Genomic DNA, 16443 nt, shown 5'->3' with positions numbered 1-16443 from the left:
ATTGTGGCGATTGGTACTGGTGTGCGGGACTCAGAATGTGTGTGGAATCAGTGTTGCCAACGCCGAGTTAACGCAGGGTTGCGAGTAGTTCCGTAGGACGAGAAACAAGCGGTGACCTAGAAAACAAACCGGGACTGCGTCCAAAAACTAGCCGTTTCACCGTTTGAAAAAAAAAAAAAAGAAAAAAAAAAGAAATTCCATTGCGGCCAGTAATTAGAACAAGGAAAAAAAAAAGAACTTTTCAAAAAAAAATCAGCCCGGAATCCTGCGGTCTAATGAGACCAGCGGCGGCCGAGCTTCGGTCACGAACAATTCCCAAATTCATTTTTCATGTTTCATTTTTAAAAAAAAATTTTTTTAGCCCCCTCTGCCCGAGTAATCGTTCCCCGCAGCGCGCGCAAACGAGGCTGTTATCGCGGGTTGCGCCCGAAACAAAGTATCGGAATTAAAATCAGCGAGGACACTGGCTATTCGTGTGTGTTTTTATACATGTTTGTCCCTGACCAAATAAAGTCCAAATCAAAAACTGTGATACATAAGTTTAAAAAATTAGCTGTTTTAATGCCCACTGGAAATGGGTAATATTAATAGCTTTGCTTTTTAACTAATTAGGATAAAATAAAGTCGCTTATTTTCTTATTTTTTTTACATTTGCATCCAATTAAGGTCACCGGTAGAACATGATTCTCGTGCTCAGAAAAAAACATTTTATGTACTTTTAAAAAAAAGATTCCTTTGGAAACCAGATGCCAAGAAATTGTTTGTAACATTACAAGAAATATATTGTAACTGTGTACAACACATTGCATATATGACATAGTGAATGATTCAGGATAAACAAAAGTCACTTTTTTTTTTAATTTGCATCCGATTTAGGTCACCGGTAGAACACGATTCTCGTACGCACAGAAAAAACATTTTCTTTACTTAAGAAAAAAGATTCGTTTGGAAACCAGTTGCCAAGAAATTATTTGTAATCTTACAAGAGATATATTGTAACTTTGTACAACACATGGCATATATGAAATACGTGGATGTTTCATTAAAACAATATTTTTAAACCATGGAAAAGATAATTGAATATTTAATATTTTGACCTTATTTTGTTTTATTGTGCTTATTAATGTGTGCAGTTAATACTGGAAAGCTATTCAGGAACGGGGTTTACAAATAACTTTAACTATCGAAGGTAGAGTGTTGTAGTGCTACAGTTGTTTTTTCATGTAAATGTACAAATATCTGTAATTTCACATGAATATTTGTTTCATTTACAAAAAAAAAAATACCGAACTCTAACATGCAACATACCCTATTTTTTAACTTCAGTCTTGTTATTTTCTCCTGCCCGTCATTTGCGAAGGGTAGAACGTCGCTTGAGCCACTCTTGCGCCAAAGCTCGCGAGCAAGGACTCTCGTCCTGGCTTTGGCATCCTTCGCTAATCTCCGTCTGCCGTCTACTCGAAGGATCTCAGAACCCCCTCCCCCCCCCCAACAACACCCCTCGCAAAATGACGGGGATGTTCCGCGCGTTGTCAAAACAATGCCGTTCATTTCGCAACAACGGAGACACGTGCCTGCACAGCCAACCCCGCCAATATAGACTCTACGCGTGTCACGTGTAGAGACCCGGAAATTTCCGCGTGTTTCGACCGGCGTCGCATTCAAATGCAAAGCCTTGTGTTCTACTCGGGGACGCACCAAAACGCCGAAATACCACAACGCCGAACGTACAATAACGCCGAATGCCAAATTGACTACAACGCCGACAGCTAGAAAACTGCTGTGTACCACAAAGCCGAATTACCACAACGCCGAAATACATTAACGCCGAAAAAAGTCATTGCAGGACTGCCACAAATGTTAGGAAAGGTTAGGTTAGGTTAGGTTAGGTTAGGATAGCCTAGGTTAGGTTAGGTTGTGGTATTTCGGCGTTAAGATACATTTAAGAAACACACACAAATTCATTCAGTTGTTTTTAATTTTGCTACTGTTTACCCCCCTCCCTGCAGCAACATTTTTCGGCGTTACTATATTTCGGCGTTGTGGTACACAGCAGTTTTCTAGCTGTCGGCTTTGCGGTCAATTTGGCATTCGGCGTTATTGTACGTTCGGCGTTGTGGTATTTCGGCGTTTTGGTAACGACCCGTGTTTTACTCTACCAACGTTTGGATTTCCACCGGCTGATTTCCGAATGAAATCTTTTTTTACTCTCGTCAATCGGCACTTCCTGATACGTTTTATTTTTCTCCTGGCTGGGCCGTCGTTGGCTCACGGTCGCGGAGGGGCGTGTCCAGATAACATGCGGTCCAATCACGGAACACAGTGCATGACTTTTAACCGGTGACGCAGACGTGAAACAAGTGAAACTTCTTTGGCAATTCGAACCTCGACTCGCAAGTATATCGAAAGGGGTAAAATGGCAGAGCGAGAGAGAGAAAAAGAAAAATAATTTTCTAATAATTATTGATTATCAATAAATATTACTCACGCCATAAAAAAACTGACTCACTGGGGAAGCCTTCATTTCACAGACGAGAGAACCAAAAGCCCGATCGTGCACCTTCGGTTTTTTTTGTTCATTGTAACTCATGATAACTAATGGTCAATTAGGTTAGCTACATTATAAAGACTTTAAAACATTGTGGACGGTTGATTTGGTTAGGATAGTTACATTAAAGATACTGTGAAATCATGCAAACGGTTTCCTAGCCCTGGATAGCTACATAAAAAAAAGTTATTTGCTAAGCAACCATAAAATAATTTTACAGTATTTTTAATGTTTCTATATTTACCTAATATAACCAACCATCCATAATGTTTTAAAGTATTTATAATGTAGATAACTTATCCTAATCGACCGCAAAATTTAATGCCACACCGTTTTATACAATGAGATAGAACGAAAAAAAAAAGCGAGCATGAACTTCGGGGAACTTCGGATGTGTCTCTCTCGTCTGTGAAATGAAGGCTTCCCGACTCACTGACTGTAACTACAAAGAGATATGTATACTTTGGAGACAAGAGAATAATGAATTACGAATATTAGTCTACTTCATATAGATGTGTATAAAATAGAATACGGAAAACAATAAACATTTGCAATACTGCTACATAAGTGGAACACGCCTTAGTTATTAAATTAAAGGGATTGTTAGAATCATAATTTTCAATTGACGCCTTAAGGCGCCTTACGAATAGCTATGCTTATAATAACTAAAAAGTCTTTTATCTCATAAAGTTTAGTTCTAACCATAAAAACCGTGAAAAAATTTTCTTATTTGGAAATCCAAGTTTTCGTCACTGAAAATCTTTTGATATTTTGAATTTTGTACTTATGCCCTTTCTAAAACCTCTGTTTTTATTACTTTAAATATGCTTATATCTTTGAAGTTTGACATTTTATTAAAACAACGTTGGTATTTTTGTCTTTTATGTTTAAAATATATGTTTGTACGCCCGAAAGTATTTCTGGCAGGTTTGCTTTTTCGTAGCTACGACCATTTGAATTTTTATATTATATTCTTCTTTTGTAGCCACTTAATTTCTATCTGCTAAAATAATCGCTAAACAGCACAGATGCACTTAATATATATATATATATTTTTTGTCAAATATGTTTTCAATAATTTAATATATTCCAGAAATAACTTTGATTTGCACAATATTTAAATAAATAGCTTTACACTTAGACACTAAGACAAGATTATATTTTATAACATTTAAAAAAATATATATTTTTACACTCCACTTTTCAAACTAGCATACCAATATATATATATATATATATATATATATATATATATATATATATATATACATACATACACACACAGGAGGCTAGATGGACACATTAGGATTCTAGTATTAAAATATTCATATACATGTGATACATTTTTTAAGTAACTTTGATCGTCAGTTGTGGTGATCTTCACACAGTTACGGACGAATGTGCATGGTATAAAGTTGAACGAAGTGATAACCGCTCATGTGACCTGCTTGATCATGATTGCATGAGCTGTGCAAGTGTGTCTATACGTGTTAGTTACTGTGATCTGGAATCCGGCTAAATGAGCTGACTTAAGTATTTATTTGTGTGTGTGTCTGTCTGTCTTGTGTGCATAGCACACGTCTCATTCTTAGGTTGCAGTGCTCATTTAAATGGGCATTTTCTCTCTATCTCTTTACAATTAAAGATTTCTACTATTATTTCTGTCCTTGTTTCGGTGTGCTCTGTTGCCAGATACTCGCCACGCACCATAGAGCACAAAGGTTCTAGACCCAACTTTGTAACGCAGTGAAAATTTTTTTTAGATATATCTGAAACATTTTATTTTGTACGGTAAAATTTCCCTTAAGAATTTTGGAAATATAATTTCCTGTTGTATTTCATCACGAGTATCACCTAATAATACTCTTTTATTTCTAAGGAGTTGTAATCGAAAGACGCCATCTTGGTTTCAACTTTTTTTTTCGTCAACAATTTTTTTGTATAATTTAATATTTAACGGAATGTCTTGATATTAATAATTACCGATTGCTACAAATAGATTCTCCTGTAATGTAATATTATTTTTTCATTGAGATTTTTTTTTGTCAGAGTGAACACACCTGTAATGATACTGTAAATAGACACTACATAATTAGGGACCGGAAAAATTCGCTGCTGTTTTGTGAAGGTGTCCCAACGTAGCGGCCTGTGATTCGATACAGCTTCGGTTGAGTGTTCCTCATTGGCCCAAATTCGTCCAGGTGAGTTGTGAGCCAATAGCAGAGGCAGCACTGAGGTATAATAACTATTTGAATTTTAGCATGACACGAAATCAACCCGCGAATTTTTCCGGTCTCTATACATAATGTATGTTCTAAGAATAATCAACAAATAGTAAAATTTAAACAGGTTAAAAATAAAGACGGCATACAAAAGAATATTTGTAATGTTATCAAGCCGGGTGGTATAAATCTGGCAACAGTGGTCGCAGTCTACTCTTTGCTGCTATAATATTTGTAATGTTATCAAGCCGGGTGGTATAAATCTGGCAACAGTGCTGCAACCTAAGCGTGAGACGGGCCAATGACGAGAGACCATGTCCGACTGCCACGGTGTGCTGTGCTGTGCTATGCTATGCCTGTGCCGTGTCCTTCGCCACGGGGGACGCAAGCAAGGCTGCGGTCTCCGTGCGACGTCTCGATCTGTTCTCGAAGCTGTAAACAACTGTCTCTCTTCTCTGTGCTATGCTTATGTGAGGCGTGGAGCCGAGCGCAAGACGCAAGAACACTTAACCCTTGCACGAGCGGCCGAAAAATATTTTCCAAGTTACCAAAACGTTACGAAAGTCATTCATACGAAATCTAATAACATGACGTCTCGCATGATCAATGAAACTTTTTTCCCCTAAAAATATATATTCCCAAAGGAAAGGAAACTTCTGTCTATGGCGGTGACAAACATGTTTTTTTTTTTTTAAACTTTTTAATGCATTTTATATATATGTTAATGATAAACTTGAACCAGTCACAACTTTTTAAATTTTTAAATTTTGGTAAATATTAATTAAAAAAGGAACAATATGTTATTTGAAACTATTAACAGACGTTGAAGTGTAACTGATACGCACACATGTTTTATACATAGCGGAAATTCAAAATGAAATACAATGCGAACGGTGGATTCTGGACACAACCGGGGTAAAGTTTTCATAATTTTCGGTACGTGCGGCACGATAATTCAGGTGTACCTACTCCGTTACACTGGACATTTGCGTAGAAAATGCTGTAAAAAAGTTTTAAATGCTTCGGAAACATCTAAATTACAATTATAGTTGGTTCACTTTCGATTTGAAAAAAAATTTTTGAAGTTCTACTTGATATTTGCATTCAATATCTCTTCGACAGATGAAAAAAAAAAAACAATGACGTGTTCCCAGCGACGCGTGTGAATTCATCACACAGTTGTCACTGAGGAAATTGTTACGCGCCGAATTTTACTGTGACGTTTAAAAACGAAAGGTACCTCAGCGGCCAACAGTTTTTCGCATTGCCCGTTAGATGGCACAGTCGTGACTTGCGGCAAAATAAGGCATTTTTCCGTCTGATTAACATGCAAGCTCTTGCTTACAATTCCTTTACTTGTATCTGCAAGCGACCCTTCGACACAGAACTACTTTTATTGAGCTGATAAACTAATCTGACCGGGTACAAACCAGGCCGTGTTTGCGGAGTTTCCGAACTCGTAAATATCGGATGAACTCGGATAAACTCGGGTGAACTCGGGTGAACCCGGACAGATCCGAAAAAACTCGGACAATTTCAGATAAACTCGGACAATCCCGGATAAACTCGGACAACCTCGGATAAACTCGGATAGACCCGAACAAACTCAAATCAACTCGGATAAACTAAGGTGAACTCGGATAGACCCGAATAAACTCGGATAATTTCGGATAAACTCGGACAATCTCGGATAAACTCGGGTGAACTCGGATAAACCCGAATAAACTCGGACAATCTCAGATAAGCTCGGATAGACTCGAGCGAACTATGCGAGACACTTATTTTTCAGTTATTTTAAGAAAAAATATATTTTAAAAAATCATTCGGCTCGTCTCGGCTCCACCCGTCACGCCAAACCCTCTTGAGTGACACCCAGGGTACAAGACCGTAACCTCCTGTGTTTCCGTTTTCCAGCACCAGACAGCAGCACTGACCCTGGTGAGTGCCGAGTGTTCCTTCCTTTTACGTTCTATCTCTCTCTCTCTCTGTCTTCTCCTCCATCGCATCTCTTTTCTTTCTCTCTCTGTCTCTCTTATTTTCACTTTCTTCTATGGAATGTGGCATCGTGTACAATAGGTGGTTGCGTCAGTGGAGAGGCATTTTGTTTTGACTGGATGTGTTCAGGGAATGTTGTTCACACTGAGTTGCATGTCACAGAAATGGGAATGTAAACCGGTGGATAAAATGTGACGTGTTTTGTTAGACGTAGCAAACAATGCATGACGCACCTACCCTCAAAGCTTTGTGTGTGCAGTCAAATATGTGGACTACTTTTAATTAAATAATTACAATTATAATTTAATTAATAGTTAAGTATTTAATATTTGACCATAAGTATCTGCATAATGTTTACTTGAAAAATGTTCTGCAACCACAGCCACAATTTATGGCGGTTCTTGAAAAGGATTTCGCTGAAATAATTAGGGACCAGACAGGTCGCCCAGCTCTGATTGGCCAAACCAACAGGCCAACTAGACGAAAGGAAGGCTGTGATTGGCCCACAGCTGCAGCCAATGGGGAAACACTCCTCTCAGGCGAGATTATTAAAGACAGAAGAACTTGTATGTAACTCTACCCTGATGATGGCGAATGCAATGTCGACCGAAACGTCGGTGATATATTCGCCTTGGACGCGGCTACAACCCAGAAGCCAAGCTCAGACAATCGTCGCGAAAGCCTACGATCTCTATTTGTAGACAACATCAATTAAGATGCGCTAGCCGGGATTAGAACCCGGCAATTCTAGAATGCGAATCCAATTCTTGCCACTGCGCTTTGTTGAGTTATTACAGTTTTAAGAATAGTTGAGAACTATCATATAGTGTAAAAAAACTCTCGTATGAAATTACACACGTATAAAAATAAATCTATCTTAATACTTATTACATTTTCTCCCCTCTTTGGCAGTATGTTGACAAACCTAACCATTGGCGACGTTGATGTTTAGGCCAAAACAATATTGCCACAGAAACGACGCTAATATAATGCTGCCAAATAATTCTTTGACCAAAAAAAGTTTTTTAGAATCAATAGTTGTTTACGTTTTGTTGACAGCATTTAATAATCAAGTGCTACGTTAAGTAAATTCATCAAGGGAAATTTAATGTATGAATGTCACGCCAACTTCCTTCATTTGTCTCGAAGATTATTGTAATGAGCCTTGAACGTTGCTAAGGATTCCATAGTCCACTATTCGCACATGCGTGTCCTTACCAGCCTCACATGTTCTGGTATTGCGAACAGTCCATAAAAAATTGGCTGAGGAAAGGTATTTTACAGAATATATTTCATGCCACTAAACGTTTTCTAGCAAAATGCACCACATCAATGGTCCAACGTTTATAAATGAAAATAGCAAAGGGTCACATAGATCGTCATAATGGGACAGAAAATGTAAGGAAATTATGTTTATTTTAGTACGTGCCAATAATGAGGTTGGTAAGTACTCTTTAAGAACTCAATGTACGTTTGTTAATACATATTTATGAAAAATTATATTAAATTAAATTATAAAGATGTGTATTTTTTTATATCAAAACTCTGAGCATAACATTTCCCAATAGCATTTTCATAACAGTGATGCCATAAACAAATACCTCAGCATGTGTTGTGTTTCTGATGCGGCAGTATTACCGCAAACGAGATTGTTTTTAGAGTTATTAAAAGCCATTCACGATACACATTTTCAAACTTTATTCCCTAGCAATCAATCCCGCATGCAAAATGCTTATGATTACGCATCCGCTTAGCCTACACACTTATTCATATTCCCTTGTGATTTGTTCTAATTAAAAGAATGTTACGTAATTACGTAATTGGCATGCTGAATAGAAATTATAAAAAACTCATATCCAGTTTCTGTTTGATTCAGTATATAAAACATACCTCCGCATGTGTTCGTTCGACGACACTAAAAGCATGTAACAATATATTTTTATTGTGATAATTTGGTTGCGTATGCCGCTCAATCTTGAATACTTATTACAGGGAAATAAATGATCTCAGAGTGATGTATAATCAGGGTGAATTTGCATCGTGTGTGTTTTGAGACGTCAGCAATCATGTTACACTTTCACTCCACAAACCGCATACGTCACTTACTTTTGTGGTGTTATAGAGCAATATAAGGGTTTGGCCGTTACACTGTAAACAACTGTACTTATTTTTTTTTACAAAGAGAAATCCTTGGAGATCCAGTTGCCAAAGGTATCACTTGTAAAACTGCAAGGCAGAGCTTTAAAAATTGCAATTTGTACAAAGCTCTGCCTTGCAATTTTAAAAGTGATATAGTTGGCAACTGAGTTTCCATGGACTATCATTGTAAAAGAACAAACAAATTTTTACAGTGTACAAATTGCATTAACTAATTAAAATATATTGTTAAAATTTATATCTTAAATAAATAAATTTAATCTCAGCAAATATTATTTAAGCCGTAAAAATTAAATACAAATACATTAATTTATGGAAACATTTTTAAGTTTCTACCTTTTTTCTCTCTCGTAAGCTACGATCGTTATATGTGCAGATATTTGTTTGAATTGCGTTACACATTTGAATAAATATTAATTTTTTTTCATACGAATATTATCACTGGTAAAATATGAAGTGAACAATTTAGTTACATTTTTAATTAATTTTAGCCTTTCAGTTACAAACATTTCAATAAAATGTAACCTACAAGACGCAGCTCGTGGGACGTACACGCTCGTAGTTCGGACAGTACTCGTGACGTCACTAATGGGTAGAGACCTGAAAAATTCGCGGATTCATTCGGTGATAGGTTATAATTCAAACACATATACCTCTTAGATAATTTTGCTGTTGGCTTACTGTTCATCTGGACGAATATCAACCAGTTATTAACCCTCAACCAAAAAAGGATCTAATCACAGACAAACCAGCTGAGACGACTTACAAGTCGGCAGCCAATGAACTTGCGTTATTTGCCCGAGTGTACAGGGGTATGTGCAGTCTATCCTGAAGGCCATCGAAACCGCGAACTTTGCAGGTCTCTAGTGATGTGGAGTACTTAGTTGAAAGTACAGAATGTCGACGACCAAAAGTGTATGTACAGGAAGTTGACCGAGCCAGAGCATCTTACCTGCGTAGTCCTAAGAAATCTTTTCGGAATGCAAGCCTCGAACTTCAGTTGCCATAGGTGACACGAAATTGAAGAGCTTTATTGCGTTCGGGCTTGTTAACCAAAGTGTGGGAAGAATTGTACTTTAGGTTGGATGTGTGCCGTATAACTAAAGGTGCACATATTGAACCTTTTTAAGAAAAAACTAGGTTATTTTACTTTTAATTTGACATATGATTGAATCTTTGAAGTTTAATAATTTTTCATTAATTAAATTTTTTTCCCCCGAATTTCTAGCTCAAAAAGTACAGAATTTCAATATGGCGGACAAATTTCAAAATGGCGAAAGTAATTTTTTTATTAAAATGTTTTCGTATAATTTTTTTATAAATTTTAAAATTTTCTCCGATTTTCTAGGTTAAAAATTACGGAATTTCAAGATGGCACCCTAAACGAAAATTTCAACGGTGAGGTCACAATTATCAAAATAGCGGCCGTAACGAAAAAGCAACGTTAGAGAGTGGGGTGCTCGATTACAAGATGGCGGTACTCAAAATACAACTGATGTCAAGGTCAAGGTCATCAAATATGGTTGCCACGATGTCAGAATTCAAGATGGCAACCGCAAAGAAAGGTGCAGCGGTGACATCATCATTCGAGCTGGCCGCCGTGACGTCAGAGGTGGGTCGGCACCGGCACCACGACCCAGACCCATGTGGCAGAACGCACATTAAAATACTACTTATATAATAATTTATAAAAAAATAAAAAAAAAAGGATTCAATTTGGGAGGGGTTCCATCCTGTTGCCAAATAAAGTTTACAGGTTCATTCTCTACTAATTGGGGACAGAGCCGTTCTTTCGACATAGGTGCCACTACAAGCGAGAGAAAAAAAAGAGGGGGGGGGGGGGGTGCTTGTCTGTAAAGTCGGTTTACAGACGATAATTTTACGTGATAACGTCATAAGAAAACATTGATGAAAATTTGCATACTTTTTTTAATTTTCAAATATTATTTATGGTTTTTGGAAAATTTAATTTAAATAATTTGTTTAAATATAATCACGAACAATTAGTTAAAAAGCCCGACTTAACCTGTTTGATATTACAGAAGATTTTCTCGCACGGTGGTTGGCCGGATCTTGCACGCTCGGCTCAGGCGGAACGTGACAATTTTTTCGTGCGTGCAGCCGGCGTTCATCGATTTATAAGACGTTATCACGTCAAAAAAAAAAAAGCAGTACTAGCGCATGCTCTTATCTAAAACTGTCCGAACAGCTCTTTAATTGTAACCTTGAACCAACACAATTGGTACTAATAAAGTTCATGACTGTAACATTCTTCTACGGACGTGCTGTAAATGAACCGGGCAATGGCGGGAGGACTGAACCACCGTCGCTCCCAGCTGTCATTAGTTAGTTACCCGCCCAGGCCGGCAGGGGCGCTCGCGGCGACATCCTGCGGACAAGTCCTCTCGTCCTGCCGCAGGACTCTCTCCCCCTCCCCCCCCTTGCCAACCACCACACCCCCCACCACAAACCCCTCTACGCCAGCGCGGTTTTCCCTCCCAGCGACAGTTTCATCCCCAACATTTTTAGCCGGAAGAGGATCGCGCGAAGGATAAAAAGAACTCGGGTTAGAATAGTTTGTTAAAGGGGATTAGACACCACCATCTTGGCTTCTCCCCTTATTTTTACTAGAGTTCTAATTTTGAACTATTTATCGCAATTTTTTGACGTGACAACGTCTAATAAATCGATGAACGCCGGCTGCACGCACGAAAAAGTGTCCCGTTACGCACATCGTCCCGTTAAACTGTGTCCCGTTACGCGCATTGTCCCGTTACGCTGTATTTATTCTTATATTATTAAAAAAAGTAGCATCTGTCGGCGAGTGCAGTAATAATAGGTTATGTTAGCTATTTGATTACAATTTATTTATATGAAAACTTGTTCACAATTATATTTAAACGAAAAGTTAATGTGGTTTTCATTGCTTATTACAACAACAATTTCGGCAGTAAAGGTTAATTATTCTTGCATTTTAAAAATCTGATTACTATTATAATCTCAAGTATTTATTCTTTTATTATTAAAATAAAAATGATTCAATTTTATTCATAAAAGTATGCAATCATTTCATCAATGTTTTGACGTCACGTTAAACTATCGTCCGTAAACCGACTTTACAGACAACCAATTTTTTTATCATTACTAATTACAGGTATTTTTATGTAAATTTCTTCCGATTGTTTCTGGATCACAAATTTCCTCGACAGATATTTTTTTAAAAAAAAAAAGAGATTTTCGATCTGTAATAGGTCACGCTTGGGGTCATAAATATGATTACTTGAGTGACAATTTTACCACAGTTGACGAAATTTGAGAGGCAGCATTAAATAAAAAGAGATCTGTTGCGATGAATTTGACTGGAATAAAACTTAAATAAATACTAGTAGTGACAAGAAAATGAAAATAACCAATATACGCATGAGACTGAGCTTGGAGTATGAATAAATACATATAAGTCAATAGCGATCATCTAATTATTCAACCGACGTTATTGCAGGACAAGGCAGCAATAATACCTTCCTAAGCTTCTGTACCTTAAAATGGATTGGCATTTAAAAAAAGGGAAGAAATAGGAAAGGAAATACACCATATTGGTTTTACAAGTTTTTATACCATAACAATTTTTTGATGTGTAAACATCTTGGCTTTCGGTATTTAATTTGGGAAGTCTTTGATGTACATTCTGTATTGCACAGACCCGAACAAGCCCGAATATCTACCTTCGGCCAACTACGGGATAATTTTTTTCTGTAGACTCAAAATATTAACACGAGGAGGATTCAAGGTTGAAGGCATAGTTTGAATTTATGGATACGTAAACGAACTGATTATTGATGTTGAAGTGGTAATTATCTCGACTAGTCCCTCTTCCTTAAAAAAAAAAATCGGCAATACTTTTATTTCGTGCTACAAAATTTCCTCTATTTAACACATTTTGTGGAGATAAGAGGTTAATTAGGTTAGTATAGCTACATTAAAAAAAAATTGGTAGATTGTGTGGTTTGTTAGGTCACGATAGCTACACATTAAATTAGAAATTCCTAAACAACCATTAAAATGATTTGACAGGTTTTTTAAATGTAGCTATACTAACCTAACATAACCATCCATCCACAATTTTGTAAAGTAATAAACAAAAAAACTGACGAAGTTGGCCGAAGGTAGATATTCGGGCTTGTTCGGGTCTGTACAATACAGAATGTACATAGTAGGCTTCCCATTTAATTTCGTGCAAATGGAACGGAAGTCGATGAAAGGAAATGCGACACAAAGATGGCGGACCCACGTGTAGCAAAATAAACCCGTATATAGTCACTTTCGTAAACACTAGGGTACACACTAAAACGTATTAGTGTGCCAAATGAACCTTTATGATAGTGAAACTACGCCGAAATATATTTTGTAAACATAGTCATAGTAAACAATATTCTTAAGATTTAAAATTAACAAAAAAAATTGCATTACAATGATTATAATACCTATTCTCCTTGCGATGTGTCAAAAAATGGAGTGTGGCTGTGTCATGGACACAGCCGTGTGTTGTACGTGAATACGTGTACGTAACGCTATATATTCACTGTAACTATTTTACACTAATGTTTTGTATATGCACTCGATAGATTTTTAACGAGAGCTGACGATTGAAACTCAAACGAATATCGTAGCTTCTCCGAGTCAAAAATTATACTAAATGGAAATCTCGAAACGCAGAAAAATTACCTCAAAATAGCGGCGCTTCCCCCTCCACCACGCGCGATGTGTCACAGTCCTCACTTAGCGTAACGAATTCTTTGATCCTTTTGCTATCCAGTGGTGTAATTAAATTTCAGATGGAGATGATGGATATGTAGCTGCAACACCAAACTGTATCCCACGATTTTGTTATCGTTCGTTTTTTTAATTGCCTCCCACTATGGAAGCAATTTCAAAGACGTATTCACGTCAAAACTATGTAAAATCTTTCCGGAACTCGCACCATGGTATAGGCTACAATAGGTAGTATTTCTTCGTAACTCCCTTAAAGTGAGAGTCTTCCAGCACTCGCCAGAGGTGTGTAACATCTAACCTCGCTAACGAGCAAAGCCATGTGTTCTCGTGTTGCATGTACACTTATAATACGAAACTCGGACACGTGATTCAAAGTATAATCCTTTAAGATAATGCCAAGCATGATAAATATAAGCAAATCGTGTTTTCAAATGAACTTCCGGACGCGAATCACACATGGTTTCTCCATCCGCCGCTAGAATTCGCTGCCGGAGCAGCTACGTCGACTTTCGAATCATTCGATTTGCAGATGCGGGAGGTTAAACTATATAATGAAAAGGCTCCGATGAAAGCAAAGAAAACTTAAAAAAAAAAAAAAAAAAAAAAAAATCTAAAGCCCGGCTTTGGGTTTGATTCTCGATAAGTAACTTTATTAAAATACTGCCAATTTTGTTAAATTAAAATAAAGAGATCATACCATAAAGTTTCAATTTGGCTTTGTGAACTACAGATGGCAGCACCGTGGTTGAAAATTTCCGTTTCTACGCGACATTTCGTTCCATTCACGAAACTACCCTCCACCAAATGCCGTACACCCGGAAGCTAAGAAATAATCGCGTAGGCCCAAGACGTGAGGTAAGCGGGCTTTCTTTTCAAACGCGAAAAACACCGACTGTGGAGATGACTGCAAGGTGTTTCCCGCGTGAACAACAACATGCTGAGGTTCTGCACGGAGAAACAACTCCCCGCTAATGGTAGCTGCGTCCAAAAGACTCCATCTCACGTGATGAATCCTGCAGGGAAGACGGAGCTCACACGTGGGGGAGGCACAGACAGATACTTCCTGTTCATTGTTGTCTCGACTGACGCCGGCACAACAGGGGAGAGATTTACCAGCGCCCGCGAGGGAAAGGCGGAGTGCTTTATTGTTTTTGTTGTTGTTGTTGTTGTTGTTGTTCGACGGCTAGACGTACCGCCTGCTCGCCTCCGAACGACGACGGGAGATGCAAAAGCCCCGGGGGTACAATGCGCGTTGCACCCGGCCGCCGCGGAGAGAAAAGGCCGTGACGTATTGTTGCCTTTCAGACGGCAGGGTTGGCTCATTTCTCAAGTGTTCGTGACGTCAGCGGCTCCTCCATTGGTCGGCGCGTGACGCGAGGGAGCAAGGGAAGCCTTCATTTCACAGACGAGAGAGCCAAAACCCGAAGTTCCCCCCGAAGCTCATGCTCGCTTTCCGTATCTTTAATGTAGCCATCCTAACCGAATCAACCGTCCACAATGTTTTAAAGTGTTTAAAATGAAGCTAACCTAACCTAATTGACCATTAGTACCCTTTTATCAACACCGCCATATTTATTTACAATGAAAAAAAAAAAAAAACCGAAGATGCACGTTCGGGCTTTTGGTTCTTTCGTCTGTGAAAAGAAGGATTCCCGTCCTTCGAGGGCCCCCTGAGGATGTGAGGATGTAGGAGTCGATCAGAGCGACCTCGGCTGAAGAAGCGCACACGCAAGCTTCTGTGGCGTGCGTCTTTTGATCCCTACACACACACACACACACATCCCACTGATATCATAAAAGCGAAAGTTTGTGTGCGTGTTTGTTACTCCTCGACAGGGGCGTAGGGAAGGGGGGGGATCATAGGGATCAATCCCCCCCCTCCCCCCCCCCCCCCGAAATGTGTGGAAGTTTTTTTTTTTACCTGAGTTGAGTTTGTAATTTGTGTTATTTTAATATTCAAAATCAATAGTGTTTACAGCAGAACAATATTCAATGTTATGTTATGAAAACTGCTAAAATAGCACCATTTTGCACGTAAAAATCCAAATTTTTCCGGGGGGGATCCCCCCGCTTCACAAGGGGGGTGGGTGAATAGCCATATGTTTAATTCCCCCCCCCCCCCCCCCAAAAAATAAAATCCTGGCTACGCCCCTGCCTCCCCCCCCCCCCCTCCCTCTCCGAAGAAGACCAAGACAGAGAGGCAGGCTGACGCCACAGAGGCAAAGGGGCTTATCTCGGAGGCGGCGGAGCAGGATTGCCAACTGTCACGCACGCAATTCCCCTCCTCGACGACCGACCCGCTGAACGGATTCGGACCAGATTCGGCACACAACCTGGATCAAACACATCGTAGACACCTGTAAAATTCGCGATTTCAAATCCCTAAAGGATGGACTCCATGATCCTCTACGCACTCGTGCAAATTACATCTGCTGATTGGTTACCGACTCGTAACACCTGTTGACTGGAATGATCGTGATTCGCTAATTCTTCTGTTAAAGATTTTTTATTGGCCCAGAGTCCTTCAGATAAACTGTGGCCCAATCACTGAAGCAAAATAATGTCAAACGTATTTGGACTCTATCCTATCGCGAAATGAATCCGCGAATTTTTCCGGTCTCTAGCAATGGCTGATCCCAGCATGACTAGGCGTATAGGCTTCGGCCTGAGACGCACCTATAGGTCCCTATACAACCCCGGACCCCTCCTACAAAATAATACCACTAGCTTTTTAGTAGGTCCGGCGAGTTA

The 16443-nt window shown here is 38.7% G+C and overlaps 1 protein-coding gene across 4 annotated transcripts in view; it reads left to right on the top strand.

Annotated features, from left to right (window-relative positions):
• Positions 1-16443, top strand: part of LOC134540175 (sodium/potassium/calcium exchanger Nckx30C) — a 178432-nt gene that overhangs the window by 29552 nt on the left and 132437 nt on the right. For 2 of the 4 annotated variants that reach the window (XM_063382733.1, XM_063382731.1), the window contains exon 2: positions 6685-6708. The exons of the other annotated variants lie outside the window; for them this stretch is intronic. In XM_063382733.1, coding sequence (XP_063238803.1) covers positions 6685-6708 — 24 coding nt within the window. The remainder of the gene's footprint in view (positions 1-6684; positions 6709-16443) is intronic. 4 annotated transcript variants of the gene reach the window in all.

This window comes from Bacillus rossius, chromosome 16, assembly GCF_032445375.1.
Source record: "Bacillus rossius redtenbacheri isolate Brsri chromosome 16, Brsri_v3, whole genome shotgun sequence".
Taxonomy (NCBI): Eukaryota; Metazoa; Arthropoda; class Insecta; order Phasmatodea; family Bacillidae; genus Bacillus; species Bacillus rossius.
The sequence above is the reverse complement of the archived record's forward strand: the minus strand, read 5'-3'. Positions and strand labels throughout refer to the sequence as shown.